The sequence below is a fragment of the Hemibagrus wyckioides genome, linkage group LG17 (assembly GCF_019097595.1).
Source record: "Hemibagrus wyckioides isolate EC202008001 linkage group LG17, SWU_Hwy_1.0, whole genome shotgun sequence".
NCBI lineage: Eukaryota > Metazoa > Chordata > Actinopteri > Siluriformes > Bagridae > Hemibagrus > Hemibagrus wyckioides.
Window position 1 is genome coordinate 11204435 of NC_080726.1, and position 23565 is coordinate 11227999.

Genomic DNA, 23565 nt, shown 5'->3' on the forward strand with positions numbered 1-23565 from the left:
ATTGGGAAGTGATTTAGCTTCAATCTGTAATGTAATGTAATGTAATGTAATATAATATAATATAATATAATATAATATAATATAATATAATATAATATGTTGTGGGTTTCATTTTTTTTTTACAAACCACCCTTTAAAAAAAGACAGGAACTCCCCATTCTCACAGCCATTTCTCTCATCCATACTTCATCTCTCTCTTCCTTCATACTTGTATCCTGCTATCCTCCATCTCATCCTTCTGCATTATTGAAGTAGGTGGCCATTTGGGAAGCTGCTGCCTGTCAATTTGTGACTCAAGTGTGTGTGTTGCTTAAAGACACATGGCTTTGTCCAGATGGATCCACACACACACACACACACACACACACACATCAGGAGCGGAGTGTGTTCTGTACAGAGTTTCTAATGAGAGTAGGTGTAGGTATCGTTCATTAAGTGTGCACATGTAATTTGTTTTTAGAAGGAGATGTCCTGAAATCTCTTATATACCACAGATATTCTGATAACCGGGTCTTTATCTGCACACACCGTGACTCATGAACTCATGCAACTACTTGGACGTCTGTGGGTTCTCTGCTCACTCTGTCCACAGGAAGTAGCCACAGAAAATACCTGAAGACTAAAGAAAAAAGATAACTATACTAAGTCTCCAAAAAAGCCCCATCTTTCTTCTTCTTCTATTTATTATTATTATTATTATTATTATTATTATTGTTGTTGCTACACATTTTAAGGATTTTTTTTTGTCTCCACACTGCATCATTCACATCTTTTCCAACTACTTGGATGTCTGTGGGTTCCCTGCCCACTCCATCCACAGAAAGGAGCTAAAGAAAATACCTGACAACTGAAGACTAAAGAAAAATAAGATAAACAAGTGTCATCCTCCTTCTTCTTCTTCGTCTTCTTCATCTATTTATTATTATTATTATTACTTTAAACTTTATAATTTTTTCCTGTTCTATGTTTCTATACTTCTGTAAAGCTGCTTTGAGACAATGTCCATTGTTAAAAACGCTATACAAACAAAACTGAAGTGAATTCGTCTTCGTCTCCACACTGCTTCATTCACTAACATGGGGTTAAAAATGATACATCTCTCAGCCACTAGAGGGCGTCAGATATTATGATGTAGACATTTATATACTTGCCTTAACCCACTGTTCTGAGGTTCTTTGTACAGCTTAAAGACAATAAACATGAACTCTGATAACCTGCAGATATAATCAGATGAAAGCGTGTGTGTGTGTGTGTGTGTGTGTGTGTGTGTGTGTGTGTGTGTGTGTGTGTGTGTGGTGCGCACTCTTCAGTGTCTCAGTGTTTATTCTCTCATCCGCCGCTCAACAGTGAAGACATTGCGCAACCAAAATACTGCGAACCACATCAGCCAGACAAACCCTCCTCCTCCTCCTCCTCCTCCTCCTCAGGGTTCTCACATCGTGTTGATTCTTTAGTTTTGTTTAAGTGAAGAGCTGCTCGGTTGGAAATGTGACTCCGGTAGTGGGAAAGTTTACTGACTTTTTAATCAGAGTTACTTGGGCACTCCGGAGCGCAGCTGGACAGATCGGACACACTCAGAGGATGGAGGTGAGCTGCTTTTTTGCTGAAAAATCGCCTTGATTTTTTTTACATTTCAGCGTCCAGACTACACCACATGACAGAACGTTCTTAAAATTGAGATATTTTCTTTAGACCAAACGGAAAGGAATCTGCACTTGAATGCACTGACTTCTAAAAGAAAAAGTAAACTAGTGAGGAACAGATTTCTGATGTGTCACTGAATCATGAACTGAGGCTGTGATAGAAACTCTAATACAAATTATAATAACTGCATGTATATGTACATATGAACAACAAAAAAAAAATGTAGATGACTCCAAGAGGCTGTTGAAATGTCTTGCAATTAAGAAGAACTTCCTCAGTTAGAAATACTTGATTGTGATCAGGTTATTAGGCATAAGGTCCTGCAAACTGTGACCCTTGAAATAAATCACGCCTCCCCTACGACCCCACATCACCGAGAGATCTGTTACTCTTATGCATTTCACCTAGATTTAGAATATTAACTTTAAATCATTACAGTGTCATGTATTTAGAACCAAATCGTCTGAGTATTAGGAATTATAGAGCTTCTCAGGGTGTGTACTAGAGACCCTGGGGGTTCATTTTTTTAAATTTATTTATTTATTTATTTTAGCTTTATTTTATTTTTATAAAATATTTCATATAAAATGATAATCAGATCAATTCAACCTGGACCTAAAGTGTTTAGTTTTAACAATTTATTAATAATATTATAAGTCGGATTTTGTTCATAAAATAAATCTGTGCTGAGGGAAATCAATTTACAGCTTTATATGAATATATATATATATATATATATATATATATATACACACACATATATCAACAACATGTGCTACGTGAGGAACGTGTTCCCATATAGAGACGAGAAGAAAACACTCTGCACTGGTAACCAGTATACAGCAGAAATCAGCAGTCTCTATCACTGCTTCTGTTTATAGTGTCATCTCAGTGCAGGGCAAGGATTATAACTTGTTTTATACCAGAATAACTTGAATAAAATCTATCTATCTATCTATCTATCTATCTATCTATCTATCTATCTATCTATCTATCTATCTAGATAGATTTTATTCAAGTTATTCTGGTATATCTGCATATATATATATATATATAGATAGATAGATAGATAGATAGATAGATAGATAGATAGATAGATAGATATAGATATAGATATATTTTATTCAAGTTATTCTGGTATAAATCAAGTTTTAATCCTTGCCCTGCACTGAGATGACACTATAAACAGAAGCAGTGATAGAGACTGCTGATTTCTGCTGTATACTGGTTACCAGTGCAGAGTGTTTTCTTCTCGTCTCTATATTGGAACACTTCCTCACATAGCACATGTTGCTTGTTCCCTTGCTGCCCTAAAAAGTGCCCAAGTGCATTTAATGTGTCTTTGCTGATGCTGCCAAAACGGATTCGAAAGAAAATGTGTTATTCTCAGCTAAAATGTCCACAGGCTAAGAGCAAGTGCGGAACTCGAAAGAGAGAAGAATGGTGAATGGAAGAGAAATGGAGACGATTCTTTCTACCAGCACTGTGTTGACTGACTTCCAGCAGATTAGGACAGTGAAAGCTTGTGGGATCAGTAGGGAAAATTCACAACATCCTCTGGCCACTTACTATTCCGCTGAAAGCTTTGGGAGTCCCCTGTGTTTTACGAGTGTGTGTATATTATGTGTGCATGTGTGGGTGGGTTGGGTGTGTACTTGGTCCCATATATAGCTGGACAGAGTAAAACTAGGAACAGAGTGTAACTGCAGATGTGAGAGAATAGGCCTGATCTGCCAAGCATATGGGAATGAGCATGTTTTATTCATCTTAAGAATAAAACTAAAACTAACATGAATGCTGCCAGCATGTAGTATCTATCACTGGACCAATTAGAACCACTACAAATAAACTAGTTCATACACTGAGCTGGAAAAAATGTTCAAATGCTATTTTCAACCAAATAACTATAATGGATTTACCATGGTGTAGAAAAGTGTAGGCAGTTGGCCTTTTTTAAGTGATGTCTTTTGACATGTCCTGTGCTGTGTCAAGCAAAGTGCTGTAGTCAGCGGATTTCTCACAATGCCATATGATCACACTTCTCCTTCTTATCTGTCTTACGGCGCCTGTCATTTATACATACATATATATATAAATACAAATATAAATGACATATGCTGTAAAACAGATGCTATGCATTCTTCTAGCTGTTTATATTTATTATTCACTAATACCTTAAAATGATAATAATTTAATATTCATACTTATTATTAATAAGACGCTGCTTAGTCAAAGTACACTTAAATTTCAGTTAGTCATCTGCATATCATCATCATTTATGTCTAAGACAACATGTTCTCCTCTGTTTGTGTTCATGATAACCTGCTTCATTGTCCATGACAGTGACCTCTTGAATGATTTTAATGAGGATTTCAGGGCCACTCTATCTGCGTCGGTGATGCTTTCAGGCCACATGCGTTTTATTTTCCCGATTCTGCCTAACAGCTAGACATAGCTCTGACTGCTACTAATCTCTTCAGAAAAAAACAAAAAACCAAAACATACCCATGTCTTCTTCAATACAAGAAGTGAGGATCTACTGACAACTGTAAGGGACCAGTGAAGAGAAACAACCAGAAGGAATTAATAGGTTTTATACTTATCTATGAGTCAACAGAACCCTGTGTATTGTTATTGTAATGGTTGTTTCAAATCTTGATTAGTTTATCAGTTGGTGAAGTTCCTGGTCATTAGGTCCAGCATCATATGACATGAAGGATCCTCTGCAGTTCTCAGACTGCAGCCCTAACAGGATCGCATCTTCAAACAGATAATATTCAGACTATGCCAGTGAGGTAAATTAGGTGTATTTAGTGAGACAGAATGATAAACACTGATGTGATGTGGCTTTCTAAGGCAGGAGTCTGACCCTTCTGCTGCTACATGTTTATTTGATGTGTTGGATGCAATTACAAATCAATGCTTGTTAATCGGTTTAGCAGTTTAATGCTCTTTACCATGTGGGAGCTTAAAAAGATGTACTACATACAATAATAATAATAATAATAATAATAATAGCAATTTTCAATTCAATCTATCTGTATAGCGCTTTTTTAATGGACATTGTCTCAAAGCAGCTTTACAGAAGTATAAAAACAGTAATAAATGATAAAGTTTAAAGTTAAGTTACTATTTATCTCTAACATTTATCCCTAATGAGCAAGCCTGAGGCAACAGTGGGAAGGAAAAACTCCCTGAGATGATATGAGAAAGAAACCTTGAGAGGAACCAGGCTCAGAAGGGAACCTCATCCTCATTTGGGTGGTAATAATAATAATAATAATAATAAATAGAAAAAGAAGAAGAAAGAAAGATATTACTTTTATGGAGACTTGGTATCCACCATTGAGATTTCAGGAGCAAGAAGTTCGTATTCAAAGCTTTCGCTCAGGTGTCAAACGTCCCCAAGACAAAGATTAGAAAGCCTAAACCAGAACCTTGTGGTGTACCATACGCCATATTTTAAGTGTCTGTTGAGTCTGAACAAACTGTCAAATTATCTATCAAGTAGGATCTAAACCAGACCGGAACTCATCTGCATAAACAGGGCATGTTTTCTTTTTCAAAGAAACTTTATTGTCATTTCAACCCTATATAGCTGATACAGTACATGGTGAAATGAATCAACGTTCCTCCTGGACCAGAGGTGCTACACAGAACAAAGCAAAGCGCAGGGTGACTCAGAGAGACATCTGTAAATGAAATCTATATGAAACTAAACTAAGATTTCTAGTCTGCTGATAAAAAATCTCAAGGTCAGTAATGTCGCAGACTGTACACAAGTCCAACACTATCAAAAAAGGAAACACAGCCACAACTGAACACAAGCAGGACATTGACCAGTTAAGCTTGTGCTGATATTGTAATTTGATGCTACTAAATGTCATGGAGGAAGTCACACACACACACACAGCTTTTTTGTAGATAAAGCCATGAATGTTCCACTTAAGTTACCCAGAGATTTCAGCTCGCTACAACAAACTGCTGAAAGGGGTAATGATCCATGAAGATTGACAACAGTTTGAGGACAGACTGTTATTGCCGAAAAATGCCTATTCTTTTATGTACAGGAACTATTTCATGGATAAATTGAGAAGCATTTCTTTCCTTTCTTGAGAATCCCGAATGGAATGGTTTTGAGAAAAACAAAGCATGACTTTAGTTATCTACCAGCAGTGCATTATCCTAGAATGGGGAAGTAGAGACATTAACCACTCACAGCAGTGAGATGGAAAGCATAAGCAGTGAGAGGAAGCTTTCTGTCTTCTGACACTTGGAGGTTTCTGTATATGGAGCGTCACTCTGTGCACTCCCGTATAGTTGGAATGTGATTGAATGCATATCTGGACTGTTCTCCATCCCAATGGAGAACTCAGTAGTGCTCAGTCCCAATGTCTTGATACATTGACAAGAAAAAACCCGATGGCGGTTCTGTCTTTGCATTATATCATTCCATGACATTCCTGTGAATTTGTAAGGACTTGCCTTTAACTTCAGAATCCATATTTAGTTATGCTGAAGTGTATGGCTTATGTATAAGGCTTGATGTCTGTTTTCAATGCTTTGAGGCTTGTGTCATTAGAAATAAGACTTTTGATGTTTTTACACTGATCAGGCATAACATTATGACCACCTGCCTAATATTATGTTGGTCCCCATTTTGCTGCCAAAACACCCCTGACCCATTGAAGCATGGACTCCACTAAATGCCTCAAGGTGTGCTGTGGTATCTGGCACCAAGACGTTAGCAGTAGATCCTTTAAGTCCTGTAAGTTGCGAAGTGGGGCCTCAATGGATCAGACGAGTTTGTCCAGCACATCCCACAAACGATCGATTGGATTGAGATCTGGGGAATTTGGAGGCCAGGTCAACACCTAAAAATCGTTGTTGTGCTTATCAAACCATTCCTGAACCATTTTTGCTTTGTGGTACGGTGCATTATCCTGCTGAAAGAGGCCACAGGGGGAAGCATTGGCAGCCCCATATGCAACTATGATGCACTGTGTATTCTGTTACCTTTCTATCAAAAGCAGCATTAACTTCTTCAGAAATTTCAGCAACAGTAGCTCATCTGTTGAATCAGACCACACCGGCCAGCTTTTGCTCCTCATGTGCATTGATAAGCCTTCCTTGAACCACTTTTGATAGATACTGACCACTGCAGACCCGGAACCACCCAACCAACCCCCTCCCAAACGAGATGCCCTGATCCAGTCATCTATCCATCACAATTTGGTCCTTCGTCAAACTCGCTCAAATCCTTGCACTTGCCCATTTTTCCTGCTTCTAACACATCAACATTGAGGACAAAATGTTCACTTGCTGCCCAATATATCCCACCCACTAACAGGTGCCATGATGAGGAGATAATCAGTGTTATTCACTTCACCTGTCATTGTTCATAATGTTATGCCTGATCGGTGTATATTGTAAAACAATCTATATCTGTATTTGTATAATGCTCCAAATATGCATATCTGTGTTAGTCCTGGCCAAAACAGGAATTAAAAATGTAAATGGTAAACCACCATTCTATCCTGTGACACATTGGAAAACACCAGAAAATAAACCCCCAGGTAGAAATGCCAGTGAATGTTTGTGATTTCTGACTCTGGACAGTTCCTCAGCCTCAGCTACATCACCCAGGATTATTCATTGCTCTCACCTTTTTTTTTTTTAAATTAATCCTACATGCACAGATATTCATTTAGATTGTACCTGTCCACAATAATATTAATGGTGGTCTTTTATTTGTCCCACAAGCTTCAAAATTGACCACACAGTAAAGTACATCTCATGTCTACATGTCTTCTGTGGAATTCCAAGGCAGCAGGTGTGAGGTTGAGGTGTGAATGTACCTGTTGTAGCATGTAGAATGAAGCATGGTTATTCTTTTTAATTAAAGCAAGCTTGGAGAATCACAAAGCTTCATTCTTGGAACTGTTCTCAGACTTGACATTCGCGGTTCTGAAGAGAGTTCGCAGATATTGTTCTGTGCAGTGTCCTTTTGACTAACCGCTGTGAAACAGGACCGTTTTCTAAACTGGTTATAATTGCTTAACACAAGTGAAGAGCTAAACTTGCGATTCCAGTGGAAAAGTGATGTGATTTCAAATATAACAGGTCTCCTTGGAAACTTGGAGGAAACAAAGGATATTTGCAAGTCTGCTGGTAGCATTAACAAGACTTGGCTGCCGTTTTATATGGTCACTCCTGGCAGCCTGAACTCTTCACTTTAATCCAGCAGACTTAAAATAAACGTAAACTTCACTATGCTCAATTTCTACTCCACTAAGACTGTTATTTCCATCACCTCTTCTGATTCATGTATATATTTATATTCTTCCCCTTTGCTCGCTTTGCTCTCAAGATTCATTGCTTTCGTCTTTCCTTCCCTAAGCTGTACAAAGTATACAGTAAATAACAGAATGAATAGAAACCTATCACCACTTGCCTTGGTGTCTGTATTTGGACATGATTCTCATAGGAGCATGATTCTCATAGCAGAGGTAACTCTTTCACCATATCATGTGTTTGCTGTCTAAGAAAGACTGCTTGTTGGATTATTTGTTAGTTGCCTTTGTTGTATAGTTTGGCACTGGTCAGCTGATCTGTAGCAAAGGATGTTGCTCTACATGAGAGGACCTTTTATTACTTTGAGCAGAAGGAAGAGGCGCTTCATGCTAACTCAAAAGTTGTTACTGTATTAATTGTGCATACTGCATGTACATTTATATCATGTTATCCTGTGAACATAATGCATTATAAACCTGTATTTTTTAATCAAAATAAGTATTTTTGGAATTTTAAAAAATGATTAGTATTTTTATACTTTGTTTTTTTCCCCACTTTGTTTAATGTTTAGTACTTCAAGACTAGTAATTATCACAGATGGTACCTTTTAAAGTGGCAAGATAATAAACCCACTAGTTTCAGTCTCAATAGCCCTGAAATCACACCCCTTCCTAACAGGAACAGAACTGCTGATCTCTGCCCTCACTTTCTTTTTCTTTTCAAGAAAATATAAAAGGAACATGTGTGGTAAAAATCTTTCACATACATTATCTGCTATATACAGAATAAAGTAGTCCACTTCCTTGAACTAAAATGAATCAAAACCGGAAGCACAGCATCTGAAATCTGAAAAGATTTACCCCTAAATTATTGCATATTGCAAGATTCCGTTTCGATTGTGGTAAAGGAGCATCATAGATATTTTGTTTGCATCTGAATGCTCAGGCTTTTGCTACACCATATAGCTACCGATTAACTAGATGCATCAAAGCGTGACAATGCGGGACCCAAAACAGAAGCATAATGGAAAAAATTCTGCGCTGCTCAGAGTCATCTAGGCCTACTGAAAATATTTTTGTTATTTGCATTTTAACATATGTTAATATTCACTTATAATTGATCATTTTTGCATCAGTATCATGCCTTGTGATTTTGCATGCAGCTGTAGTTTTAACAGACGAGTACGGTTTTATTTTATTTCTCATCAACAAATGAGAAAATACAATCTACAGCTCTTCCTGCTCACAGCTGGTTGAGGTGTCTCGTCTTCATATCACCCGTTCACACACATCCTGTGTCAGAGATGACAGAAGGCAGAGGTAAGGGGTAAATTGCAACTGTGCTCTGATCAGACCTGAATGTTTTGTCTCGGCTGATTGTTTGTGTCTGAGCGAGTGTAAGGGTTCCTACCTAAAGTACCAATACAGAATAAATCTATCCTAAGTATATTTTTAAAATCCTTGGAATGCAATGTACTCTTTTACATGGCTGTGATAAAGTTGGCTGTTGGGACATATTTTCTCTCTCTGGACATGGTTCATGTCAATGTCAACAAGAAACTAATGACCCAAGCCTTCGTGACTGCTTGGTAGCGTTTTTTCTCAGGCCCCAAACCCCTAAAATAGATTTGGCTAGGTTTTCTCTCCCACAGAAGACCCCTCTGGCCTTCCCAGAGTCTTGAACTTTTATATCCTATAGAATTGAGCACAGCCTTACTTTTGGTTGGCTTGTAAGTTTTGCCATACATGGTCTAGGTATGTCTGTACCCACTTGTGATAGTGATAGATTTGCATGCAAGCTGTTTGATAATGAGTGTGAATATCATCACATTTGGCAACAGTACTGAACTTGAGTGTGTTTAAAATGGGGTTGGGAACTTTGAATGCTTGAGTCAGTAATTGTGTAAGTTATTTTTTGCAGCCTTTGTCTTGGTCTGAAGTCTGAAGGTCATTTCTGTAGACCAAGGAGCAAAGTCATGGCTGCGGTCCAAATGTGTTTTTATTAGAAACCATCAGCTTTGGTTAACCAACAAAAGCTTAAACATTTAAGAAACACTCCATTGTCTTCTTGGGAGGTTTTTTAATTGTGAGCACTTAGGCATGGGTTTTGTTTTCAAGAGACAGGAAGGAGTTAACAATAATGGGCTCCAAAATAATGAAACAAGGGTGGGTGGTCTCTGGGGGCTTCTGCTTATCACTGATGAAAAAAGGAACTGTAGGAATTTAGAGGGAAAATGTTTCTCTTTCTGTGTGTGTGTTTAGTGAACAGTTTTTAGGTAACGTGCAGGACTTGATGTGTGTGTATGTAGTAATCCTTTTTTTGGGTGGAGGGAAGGTGGTAGGTGAGATCACAGTGTTTGTGTGTGTGTCTGTGTGTGGAATAGGGAATGTGTGTATATCTGCAAGAGTGAGTAAGAATGTTTGTGGGAGAAGTGTGCTAATGTTTCCAAAGGGTTTGGCTCAGACAGGGCAGACACCCAAAGCTAGAGGCAATAAGGAGGATCTGTGTGTAAAGAGTGCTTTGTCCTGGATAGCTCTCAGAGCAAAAGAAACAGTGTGAGAAGAAAAATGGAAGCAAAGAAAAAGACGCTCAGTGCCAGTGTCAATATGCATAACTTTATAACGGTGATTAATTTGACTTAATTCTATTAAAAAACTGTATTGAAAGAAAGAGAGAAAGAAAGGGAAACTGTTATCTTTGTCTGTAATTCCCCAGGCAGTTAGCATGATGTTAGTCAGCTGTGTTAATGTTCTAGGAAACACACCCAAACTTCCCTAAGTCCCTAATGCCCCTCTGGGCTGATGTCATCATTTCCCTGTGCTACTTTTTCAGCCACTTTTCATGTGAGCCCTGCTTCATTTTCCTGTTGTTCTGAAAGCGGGAAATGTGATCGGTTCATAAAACAAGTGCTGTCTGAGTGTGAGGGTAATTCTTGCATCATGTAATGGTTTATGTAATGGCCCCGAAAAACACAGAGGCGTGTAAAACTACTATTTGGGCATATTCTCTCCACTGTAATTCCTGAGCGTGCTCTTTTGGTGGTCTGGGGATATTCTAGGTTTTGTGGGAACCCTGTGTCAACAGTGAGAAAAAGCCAGCGTAAGGTTTAAACCACCTCAGAAATGCACGGGTCAGAGAACATCCAGCAGTACCAGTGCCTGCGCTCAGTAAATTTGTTAACAAAATAAAGAGGCCAATGCATCAGTTCTGTAATTCATGAGGCACATTAGTAGGGTGTGTGGGAAAAGCACATACATCAACAGAGTTTAGCATATAAATCTAAAGAGTGTCACCAGTCAGTGATTGATTGGATCAGATTTTAAATACACCCTGGGCTTACTATCTGGGTGAGATTATGAAACAGAAAGCTAACCTTGGGTTTAAACTAACTGAGTTAATATAGAAAGCTATGTTCAGTGCAAGATTACCTTAATTACTATTTACACTGCTGACAGATCGTGTGGTACGTTTCTTTGTCACAGGTACGAGACTTGAAGAAATTCTCCAGTGTTTGTTTCTTTGTTTAAACACATCTGTAATATACACTACCAGTCAAAAGTTTGGACACACCTTTTAATTCAATGTTTTTTGTTTAGGGATTTATTTTCTACATTCTAGAACAATACTGGAGATTTCAAATCTATGAAATAACACACATGGACTTAAGTAATCCATATGTAATGACAACAAAAAACAGTCCGTTGTTATTTTAAGACACGAAGGTCAGGTGTTCTGGAATAGTTCTTGTGAGAACAGTATTGTCAAGTGCATTTGCAAAACCCATCAAGCACCATGATGAAACTGGCTCACATGAAGACCATCCCAGTAAAGCAAGACCAAAACTTACCTCTGCTGCAGAGGAGAAGTTCATTTAGAGTTACCAGCCTCAGAAATCACCAATTAACAGCACCTCAGATTAGAGCCGTTATGAAGGCTTTACAGAGCATCAGTAGCAGACATACCTCAATATCAACTGTTCAAAGGAGATTATTGTGTATTTCGGCCGCCTTCAGCATTGTTTTACAATGTAGAAAGAAATAAACATCAGGAAAGACCATGGGATTAGAAGATGTGTCCAAACTTTTGACTGGTAGTGTATGTGTGAGAATTTTAAGATATTTCCCTGGACTTGGAAAGAAAAAAGTGAACCTGTGTACATAAAGCTAATTTATATAATGCAAGGCTAAGGGCAGTTGTCGATGTATCAAAAGAAAGCTGCACTAGCCAGGAAAAAAAAAACATTCTAGTCAACTTTCCAATACAAATATAATATAGATTGCAATTTGGGTTATTTCTGCTTTCCTTAGGGCAAAGATCTTAAAACATGTCAGCAAAGGATCAGCGTGGTGGCAGGTTTTTCATTCCAAACAAAACTCAGGTTTAATAAGGTGTTATTGGGTGTGGCTCAAGCTTAGGATTGAAAACTACTGTCCTAAGGCTAGGTGGTACAAAATGAAGCATATTGACAAAGCTTGATAACTGCCCTTAGTTTTTGTATTATATGAAGTTCACTTTTTCTTAAGAATTTTCTTTTTTGTGGTACAATTAACGATGGCAAAAGTCACGTATATGACACACACAGTACACATGCTGTAGTGTAAAGACTACGTTTTAAAACACTGGACTATGTCTTGAACAGCACAAACCTGTATAAATACTTGCATTAACTTACATCACGCTTACCTTTTCAGGAGGGATCTCCAGTCAAGTTATCAGTGGCTGAACTGGCGGGGAAGTTCAAAAGTCAACCACTGCCAATGCCAAAGACTGATGAGGTAATAGTTCATTTAATTTATTTGACTCAATTCTTGCATGTTTTTTACAGTTTCATCTCATGAGAGACAGAACAGACATGAATGATTAAGAATAATGTACATTTACTAGTAGACATTTTCACCCATGATAGTCCTTAGAGTATGGTCTAGTAGCGCTTTACATATGTACTAAAGTCTTTATGATTATAACCCAAGTCCAGACACATTGTTGTATGACTACTAGGCAGTTAATATGATTTGGATGATTGTATATCGTCTATGTAAGGAATAAAAGACTTCAGGAAATGCTATAATTGAAAACTGATCAACAGCTGGGTGGAGTGATGCAGCCCGTCACAAAGCATTGTTAAAGCGAGTTATTGTGACTACTCCAAAGTTTATTTCCCTGAAACGGCACATGAAGAAGTCTTTTATTCCTCTTAAACCAGGAATTTGCCAAGACGTACAATTATTTTTTTTAAAAAGTGAGGCATAGTTACGTTTCATGTGTGTTATAAAACTAAAAATTGAGCTCTTGTTATTAGTTTTGTTATAGCAGATATAAATAGTTCCCTCACATCCTCTTGAAGTTAGTAGCTTGTTACAGCTTTCTGTTAAGTAACGAGTGATTTTTCGGTTTCCTCCATACAAGTCCCCGTGAACGAGCTGTCACTGTAGAAATGCACAAATGTACAATTGCATTATTATAAAAAAAAAAAAAATCGTGATTTGCTGCTGTTCTTGAAAATGAACCATATTCACAAGTGCTGTGGTATGAATCCAAAACCACTGTATATGGGTAAAATCCATTATATATTGTTTATTAGCATTCTGCATATGCTGTCTGATTTATAATGCATGTCCATCTGTTACTGTGTCAGAGAAAACCTGTTCAAAGGAGCCCTCCGTGTTCATTGCAATTACATGGCCAGATGGATAGTGAGAGTGAGAAGGAGGTGAGAATTGAACTAAAATACATCATTTCTGTCCGAACCGTCAGAGAATGTCATATTCAGCATTCAAGAAGTCAATCTTTCCCACCTAAGACAAGCTTAACAGCTTGCATCAATGTAGAGAAACAGCTGCAAGTAACATATTGTTAGGTATATTGTTTATATTAGCACTTAATGGTGGTTAAGATAATTGTTATTATTTGGAGATATGTTCTGACCTACACGTCTTTTTTTCTGTCAAAGAAACTGGCTACTACTCCTCAACCTCCACCCAAGGCCAAGCTGAAGAATTCTCCCCTCTTTGAGAAACTGCAGGTAAATATCTTGTTATCTCACTGGAATTGTTAGTAGCTAAGAATTGAATACAGAGCTGATCAATTTATACCATTTTAATACAAACAGTAACTTATTTGTACCAAATACTACATTAGACTGTGTGACAAATGCAAGCTCTTACTCGTGTTGGACCAAGAAGCCCTATTAGTTGTGCAGGTCTGGATGAATCAGCAGTTCTAAGGAAGCACTTTACACAGGAAGTGCTCCATCTTGCAGCTTCCTTCAAGAGTACTTTCAGTATTTGTGACATGCATGCAAACTGTTAGTGATTAGTGGAAACCATCAGCACTCACACGTCCTACAATTATTGCAAAATATACAGTACTATTGCTGTCTACGTCAGTTCCTCTCAGATGGTCTCTGGTTAATGAATGTCAGTATAGCTATATATAATTTTAGTAGAATGGGAATAGCGGTACCTCCTCTTCATGCTTGAGGAGATTTACTATTATCCCCTCATTTTGTATCTCTGCTGCCACTTAGTGTTCAACAGTGGCATTTAAAGTATATATATATACTTATATATATATATATATATATATATATATATATATATATATATATATATATATATATATATATATATATATATATATATATATATATATATATATATATATAATCAGTATACACACTAGGGGTGTAACAATGCCATTATCTGTATCTATGCTCCAGATATTCAGATCTTTATCAGTATTTGTATTTGTGAAAATAGTGAAATTGGTCAAGAAGGTTTTTGTTGTTTTTTTCTCTTTCAACCTGACCCCTACCATTATGCCCTGGAAACAATGGAAAGTACACTGGAAAAACAGAGCCGCTGGAAAAGGAAGTGATTTTTCTATTATTATTTTTTATTTATACTCCTCAATCTCAGCAAATTCAATCAAGATCAAAATCAGTATCAAAAGATTAGGCAAGCATGTTTAACCCGCATTACATGAAAGTAAAATCATTCTTGTTGCTTCCTGCAGACTTCCTGTTTCTTGCTAGGCTCATATAAATGCATTTTCTCACAAGCCATCTTAAAAAAGCATTATTGCCTGTCTCCTGTTCTCTGGATTTGTATTAATTTAGGAAGCATTATATGTTCAATCCAAATAATGTATTGATATTTAGTTACATCCCTAATATACTCTGTACATATTGTGTGGTTATTCTGGAGGATTTACAGTAGCATTTAGGGATTTATAAAGTCCCTGTAGCTTGGGTTGGCCCAGGCCTGCTTGCTAATCAGATCAGGTCTTAGCCGTGTTGCCAGGCTGCTGAGTTGTCCTGCTCTTGACTTAGCAGCCAAGAGACAGAAGGACTGCCACTTTTCTCTCTACTTCATCTCTCCTGTACAGGTAGGAAGCATACCTCGTGCCGACTCTTATTCAGATAATGGCTCTCCACTTTCATTTAAAGGTCTTCTTGGGTGATCTGTGTTTGATCCGGTTCATATGAGTTATTTTTTGTCTTCTATTTTGTGAGTCAACAACATTGTGATTGAGGACCTCAGTGTGCTTCCAGAAATGTAAATAGTAGACAGATAGATCATTAAATAAGTTAGGCTTGTGGCTATAGTAATAATGAAAGTCCCGTCAAAAGAATGTCTCAACTTCCTTTCTGTGCTTGTATTTGGGATGATTATTTTCAAAAGATGAAGGAAGATTAGCTCCGGCTAGGCTGACTCACTGCCTGCTGATTCAGACTTGCATTCAACCCATAATGAATCATGTTTAACATATGATATACAATAAATGAACATCATGTGGCATTTATGTAGTCCAATGTTGCTTTTTTTTCTTGTCCCATGTAGGCCAGTCCCATATTGTCGCCCACTATATTGCTCAACTCAGCCAAAATTCCAGAAGGGAAGCAACAGCTTTCACCATTCTGTCCCATCATACCCTGCAGTCCCCAGAGTCCCACCCTGAGGCCGCCTCAGCAGCACGGTGCCAATGAGGAGCCCATCAGCTTCGAGCAGCCAGCTGAGGGCACCACACTGCCCAACTTTAACAAGGTCTGAATGCTTTACTCGAATCCTAATTGCTAAACTCTAGGGTTAAGGCCATTTTAAGGCAAAAGTTTGACAGTCTATAGGAACCATGATCAGTGACAGGTAGCATGACTATTTAATAGTAATAATAATGATAGAAGAATTTTACAATATAAATTATTACAATTAGTAAATGGTATCTTTGTGCTTTTTATTATTAGTATGAATTAACCAATTTACAAACCCTAATGAAGTAACTATAAAAAAAATAAAATAAAACCCTAGAAGTATCAGGGCTGTCTTTAATTGTAATCGATACACACTATACTGAGTGTGTGTTGTATTGTTCACAGTATGTACTGAAAGACACATTTACACACAATGTCCACAAGTTCATTCTGTCAGTACATTTGTAATAATATAATTATAGGAGTCTCCTCTCAGCTTTTCTACTTTCACATTATTTCATCCTCTTTTAAAGTTTTCTGACCCCTACCAGTACTAAGACCTATACTAGACTAGTGAACATGGATACTGCTGCTGTTATCTCTGAACTGAGGATGTTCTGGTTTAGGAATTTTAACCCATTGAATTGTCCTGGCATTTATAAGCAAAAAGGTTCCATAAATGAAAACTATGCATTAAGGAAGAACAGATATCATGCACATGCAAACAAGGGCATATTAGCAGCAGGGGTTGAGCTGTTTTCAGAGCCTAAGCTCCATGTAAGCTCAAAGTGGCTAGCAATGGAGGATGAAAACTGTAATCCATTTACAGGAAGTGGTCCTTCTCAGATCATTAACCCTCTATATCAGTTATATTAGCATCTTAATATCCAGTGTTATTTGTGGTATGATTTATGTTAAGACAATGAATAACTACACTCTAGACAAGGTAGCATGGAAAGCACAGTTGTGGCTTCTATTATTTTAAATGTACAGTTTTCTCTTGGTGAGGGTTTGCGGTGTTCCTAAAGCCTAATCCAGGTACACTGGGTGTGAGGTGGAAATTCATTGCAGGCCATCATGCATATGTACATTCATACATATTGTAGACAATCCACCTACCTGCATGTTTTTGTGAGGTGGGAGGAAACCAGAGAAAAGAGGAAAAATCACAATGACCACAGGGAGATATTGGGAATATCTACACAGGCAACCTGAGCTCAGGATCTGGAGCTGTTTGGCAGCAATGAAAGCTAGTGCCACCTTTTGTCCAATAATATAATAACAGTTCAAAGACACTGTGAGTTACAGTATTTCAGGCCTAGAAATGAGCTCCACCACCCATCTAAGGTAACAGCTCAAAGGCACACAGAGTCAGTTGTTATACCAACAAAAAAAACTGACACTGTTTTGCTCTTTGTCTCCACAGAGTCGAGTCCGGCTGTCCTTCAAGCGGCGGCCACCCACCCGCCAGCACAGGAAGTCAGTCGGTGAAGAGGGAGCTCCAGACACACCTGAGGAAAACAGGTCTCTCTGTGATCCGCAAGGTGGTGACAACACTCTGGACAAGAATGGCAATACTAAGAATGCACTGAATGTCCCTCAGGAGGAGACACACAAGAACCAGGAAGACTCCACTCCTCCCATCACTGTACAAGACACGGAGCCGCAGGAAGAACATGATGATGTGACCAAGAACAATGAGGAGACTGAAGACACTGAAGGGGAGAACAAGGAAGAGGTAGCAGAGGAAAAGAGCTCAGGAAATCCTGAGGCTTCAGACGATATGGACAACCAACAAGAGGAAAAGGCACTCGAGGAACTTAGCACAGGAGAAATGGAAGGATCAAAAAAAGAAGAAGAAGAAGAAGAAGAAGAAGAAGAAGAAGAAGAAGAAGAAGAATCTTCAGGGGAATCTACTGAAGAGAAAACAGATGAAGAGGTAATCCTTTCACATTAATCATACACAAGTATGCAGATATGCAAGTATAAGAGAATGCATAACTACAAAAAGTTTGTCATAAGCACATACAGTGGTTGGACAATGAACGCCTGGTTTTAGACCACAATAATTCATTAGTATGGTGTAGGGCCTCCTTTTGCAGCCAATACAGCATCAGTTCGTCTTGGGAATGACAGATACAAGTCCTGCACAGTGGCCAGAGGGATTTTGAGCCATTCTTCTTGCAGAATAGTGGCCAGGTCACTACGTGATGCTGGTGGAGGAAAACGTTTCCTGACTTGCTCCTCCAAAACACCCCAAAGTGGCTCAATAATATTTAGATCTGGTGACTGTGCAGGCCATGGGAGATGTTCAACTTCACTTTCATGTTCATCAAACCACTCTGTCACCACTCTTGCTGTGTGTATTGGTGCATTATTATCCTGATACACGGCACTGCCTTCAGGGTACAATGTTTGAACCACTGGGTGCACATGGTCCTCCAGAATGGTTCGGTAGTCCTTGGCAGTGACACGCCCATCTAGCACAAGTATTGGGCCTAGGGAATGCCATGATATTGCAACCCAAACCATCACTGATCCACCCCCATGCTTCACTCTGGGCATGCAACAGTCTGGGTGGTACGCTTCTTTGGGGCTTCTCCACACCGTAACTCTCCCGGATGTGGGAAAGACAGTGAAGGTGGACTCATCAGAGAACAATACATGTTTCACATTGTCCACAGCCCAAGATTTTTGCTGCTGGCACCATTGAAACCGACGTTTGGCATTGGCATGAGTGACCAAAGGTTTGGCTATAGCAGCCCGGCCATGTACATTGACCCTGTGGAGCTCCCGACGGACAGTTTTGGTGGAAACAGGAGAGTTGAGGTGCACATTTAATTCTGCAGTGAGATGGGCAGCTGTGGTTTTATGTTTTTTGGATACAATCCGGGTTAGCACCCGGACATCCCTTTCAGACAGCTTCCTCTTGCGTCCACAGTTACTCCTTTTGGATGTGGTTCGTCCTTCTTGGTGGTATGCTGACATTACCCTGGATACCGTGGCTCTTGATACATCACAAAGACTTGCTGTCTTAGTCACAGATGCGCCATCGAGACGTGCACCAACAATTTGTCCTCTTTTGAACTCTGATATGTCACCCATAATGTTGTGTGCATTGCAATATTTTAAGCAAAACTGTGCTATTACTCTGCTAATTAAACCTTCACACTCTGCTCTTACTGGTGGAATGTGCAATCAATGAAGATTGGCCACCAGGCTGGTCAAATTTAGCCATGAATCCTCCAACACTAAATTGGCCAGTGTTTCAGTTTCATTGTCCAACCCCTGTATGTACAGTACCTAACTATGTGAGAGTTGAGAGATGAGATAGAGTCAGCTCCCTTATCTACACAATGTTTATCTTCAGAATATCTTTACATAGGAAGCTCTGGAAATCATAACAATGCGATATGCAGTGAATTGTTTCCTTTACAACCGTAAACAGACATAAAACAGAATTTACATGCTTAGAAGTAGAAAAAGGAAAAGTATAATATAAAATATATAAAAGACAGATAGCAAGTATAGATAGATACTTTATATAAAGATCAAGCATGGTTGTGAACATATTTGTCTTTGCCAACAGCAGCAAATACTGAAGGAGTTGCTATATGCGACATTTGATGTGTATGCAACATTCTACACCGGTTCTTTCCTGCTGTTTTTGTTTGTGGTTGCTCTTGTTGCAAATGTGTGATGTCAAGTAGCACCATGCCCGATAACACCACATAAAAAGATTTGTTTCAATTTCCTGAAAAGAAATTTGAGAAGAAAATCACAAATAAAAAAACAGTTTTATTAAACAGGAAAGAAAGACAAAAACTGTGCCTTCCCTCTTTTTCTCATTAAATGAACCCAGTAGTCTTTAGAAGAAAGGAGAAATCTGCTTAGTTTTAAAAGTATAAAGCAGTTCTTTTTCTCGAGAAGTCATAAAGAGGTTGGAGGAGTGAAAATACATGCTGTCAGAACATCAAGCCACATAACTTGTGAATTTGTGAAATTTATACTGAATCCAAATTACTTTCTTATTTTTTTTTCCAGGATCAAGATGAGGATCAAGCTTCTGGAGACTGAATAAACATGGACAAACATATAGCTGTGAAAGGTGGAGAGTACAATGGAGGACATCTACCAGAGGAAGAAGAACACTGGCTAAATGCAGAGACTTGTATTTTATAATGTTGGACCTGGATTTATGCTCTGATATATGCTCTAAGCCTTCACACTCAAATCAACAGTGTAGCCACTACCACAGCTGTTACCAAGCCTTGTATGGTTGAGCATCTAACAGTGGCCTAGGAGTACTGCAGTATTGTCAGAGTATGAGCAGAAAACCAAGTGTGTATTAAATTCGGAGAGGATATAACCCTTTTCTGATGTTTTTTTTTTTCTTCCCTTCTCTTTCTGGATCATGACATCAGTGTACACTTCAGAACCTCTGATATTGTGTCGCTTAAAATGTAGTCTTTAAACTGATAATCGAATGCAATGGCATCAGAATGGTGCAGATACTGTTAAAGAGAATGATCTTACTAGCAGCTCTTACTAAACCTCAAATACTATGCAAAGTATGTAATGTGACAGAGCAAAAAAAAATTTAAAAGACTAAGTATCATTAACTATGCAAACAATCATTTCAGGAAGCTTTGTTTTTAACCTTGATAACTTGCTGTACATGAATGACTGTAGAGCTGTATATTATAATGTATTTTTTTTTTCCTTTTTATTATTGATGACAGTGGTTCTTTACTACAAAATGCTTCCACCTTGCAGCCTAAAGTGTTTCTCTTTCAGAGAATATTCAAGGTTCATGTCTAAGTTGAACCCCTTTCTAGGGCTAATATTATAATATATGTAAGAAATAGCACACGACAGGCTGTGCTGTTATACGAAAATAACGCATAGCTTCTGACCGATCCGATTTGAGAATTCAAGAGGTATAAACTGTTGTTACCAATAAGGTGTTTAATTTGAGTCACAGAACCGACCAGAAAACCAGAATGATTTTCAGATCTACATTAGGATTGGATTTTATTTTGATTTTAAGTTGTTTTGGGCCAAAATTGTCTGGTTTGTGTTACTGGGCTGCCATGCTACAATGAAGAACTGTTTATTTAAACTGTAGACATCTACAGTGACCACACGGGGGCAGTCTAGCATACTTAAAACTCTTGCAGTTGAATTCAAGCCAATTGAAAGTGACCATAGATATGCTTGTAATCAATCAGTACAACTCCATACCACACTTAAATACACATTTTGGCCAATTGTGCTCAACCTGCAACTTGCCAAATAATAATAATAATAATAATAATAATAATAATAATCAGCAGCAGCAGCATCATCATCATCATCATAACGATGGTTATTTATGAGAGTTGACAGGGTTCTGTTTGATGTTTGTAAAACCATTATCACATTGTGAAATGCACCATGGTTTAAATCAGTAAACTGGCTTTTTGATACCTCGAAATTTTTTCCACATTCATCTTTGACAAACTCTATTCCTTTCCAGATCCTCTTTTAATGAGGAGTTATGATAAAAGAGATCATGTAGCACAGTATTGAGCTCTTTCAACGTAAGCTTTGTGATGATTCAGATTCATTAAACTGGCATTGCCATGACTCAGCTGAGATAAGATCAGCTGATTAAACACGGTGGAATTGAGTGAGGCTCCTGCTTGACTGGAATGAAAGCCTGCATGCACATCAGCCCTTTGTGAATAGGATTGGATACCCCTGACATAGATTCTCTGGCACTGGTCTGAATTCCATGTCTTACACCAGCAGTCATCAATTTCAGTCCTGAAGGCCCAGAGTCTAGCACAGATTGATGATCTGACTGCTCAAAGACACCTGTTTCAACACAACAGATAATTACCCATTGCAGCTGTGTTAGAGGAGAGATTCTAGTCTTCTTGGATAGAATTGATGACCAGTGGCCAACTGTCCACCGAGTGAGCGAGCAAGAGAAAGAGAGAGAGAGAGAGAGAGAGAGAGAATGTATAAGAGGGAGACAAAGAGAGAGAGCTCATAATTTTCAGTTTTTAGTCCCCCTGACTGTTTCCCTGCTGACCCAAGTAGTATGCTACTTCTAACCACTACAACCCTGACCTAGATAGTTACTACTAAACAGTCTTCATGGGTATATTGGAGGAAGGAAAATGCCAAAGTTGAAGAAGCCCAGGGATAACCCAGGAGCAGGGCTGGGACACTGATTTGGTGCCACTGTCTAGGTCATAATTTAAAGTCCTGGAGGGTCATAGTACAGCTCAGTTTGATGATTTCTCTGCTCTAACATACTTGCTCAGTAAAATCGGTAATTAACTGGTTATTTAAATTGTGTTTTTTTTGCTGCTGTCAAGGAAATATCATAATTATGAGCAAGCTCACTTGAACACCAACACCATGTCATATTTAAAAACAGCATTACACACAATACAACTTTGAACACAGTAGCTACATTCACAAATATGCATCATTGCTACTTAACTATCTGGCTACACAAAGTAGCACAAGAAGCACTAAAGGAAGCCTGCAGCATCTTTTGTATGATAAAACGTAAAAAGGCCAGCTCTCGCAGGAAGTTCATGCCCTTTCGTATTTTAAACTGCAATGCACCCTATGATCCAACGGTAGCTAAATCTGTAATACTGCCCTTAGAAAGCATATCAGTATGATCATAAAAAATATTGAATGTGCCTTTTCTTCTGCTAGTTTTTTTTAGCCCTACTTTATCTAATTGGAAAGCAGATCAATACTAACCGGATATTATTTGAATAGAGGAGTGTCGTGGCATACTTTTATAGCAGGGACCAAACTTCTGGACATTTTGATTCACCTTGCTGACCATGCTGATTCACCTTGTAGGTCTTAGTTCATTATTCCATGTACAGTTTCTATTGTCTTTCATCTTCTTCCTCAGTGCTCAGTTTCTGGCCACAGGACTGCGCTTGGTTTGACATTTTTGTTTGAATACGCTCTCTATTCTGCACTTCATCAGATTGAACATCAGCCTGAAAGCTAATCAGCTCGGAACACCACTACCCAGTTCCACCACACAAATAATATCTGGTCAATGTTGATCATATGGCATCTCTTCTATGGCATCTATCTACACTATATTGACAAAAGTTTTGGGACACCTGCCTTTACATGCACATGAACCTTAATGACATCCCATTCTTAATCCGTAGGTGTGCAGCTATAACTCTTCTGGGAAGGCTTCCCACAATATTTAGGTGTGTGTTTATGGGAATTTTTGACCATTCCACTAGAAGTGCATTTGTGAGGTCAGGTACTGATGTTGGACGAGAAGGTCTGGCTCACAGTCTCCGCTATAATTCATCGCAAAGGTGTTCTATTGGGTTTAGGTCAGGACTCTTTGCAGGCCAGTCCAGTTCCTCCACACCAAACTCACTCATCCATGTCTTTATAGACCTTGCTTTGTGCACTGGTGTACAGTCATGTTGGAATAAGAAGGAGTCATCCCCAAACTGTTGCCAACAAAGTTGGGAGCATGAAATTGTGCAAAATGTCTTGGTATGCTGAAGCGTTAAGAGTTCCTTTCACTGGAACTAAGGGGCCGAGCCCAACCCCTGAAAAACAACACCTGAATTCAATGATTTGGAGGGGTGTCCCAAAACTTTTATCAA

At 38.5% G+C, this 23565-nt stretch overlaps 1 protein-coding gene across 2 annotated transcripts; it reads left to right on the plus strand.

Moving 5' to 3' along the window:
• The first annotated feature begins 1345 nt into the window (after positions 1–1345).
• On the plus strand, positions 1346–21237 carry zgc:153184 (uncharacterized protein LOC751652 homolog). Of its 2 annotated transcripts, XM_058414296.1 has the most exons (7): positions 1354–1587; positions 12630–12713; positions 13574–13648; positions 13889–13960; positions 15780–15983; positions 17334–17846; positions 19952–21237. In XM_058414296.1, exons 1-7 carry the CDS (start codon positions 1582–1584, stop codon positions 19982–19984), a joined length of 987 nt encoding a protein of 328 aa, XP_058270279.1. In that variant the 5' UTR covers positions 1354–1581; the 3' UTR covers positions 19985–21237. The 2 variants fall into 2 exon arrangements, with proteins under 2 accessions (XP_058270280.1, XP_058270279.1); XM_058414297.1 differs by lacking the exon at positions 13574–13648 and having other exon boundaries at positions 1346–1587.
• The last annotated feature ends 2328 nt before the right edge of the window (positions 21238–23565 follow it).

What these genes read in the sequence shown, in the direction of transcription:
- zgc:153184 (XM_058414296.1), top strand. An exon ending in ATAGTGAGAGTGAGAAGGAG is followed by an intron (nt 13,649 to 13,888) that starts GTGAGAATTGAA and finishes TTTCTGTCAAAG; the next exon opens with AAACTGGCTACTACTCCTCA. An exon ending in CCCTCTTTGAGAAACTGCAG is followed by an intron (nt 13,961 to 15,779) that starts GTAAATATCTTG and finishes TGTCCCATGTAG; the next exon opens with GCCAGTCCCATATTGTCGCC.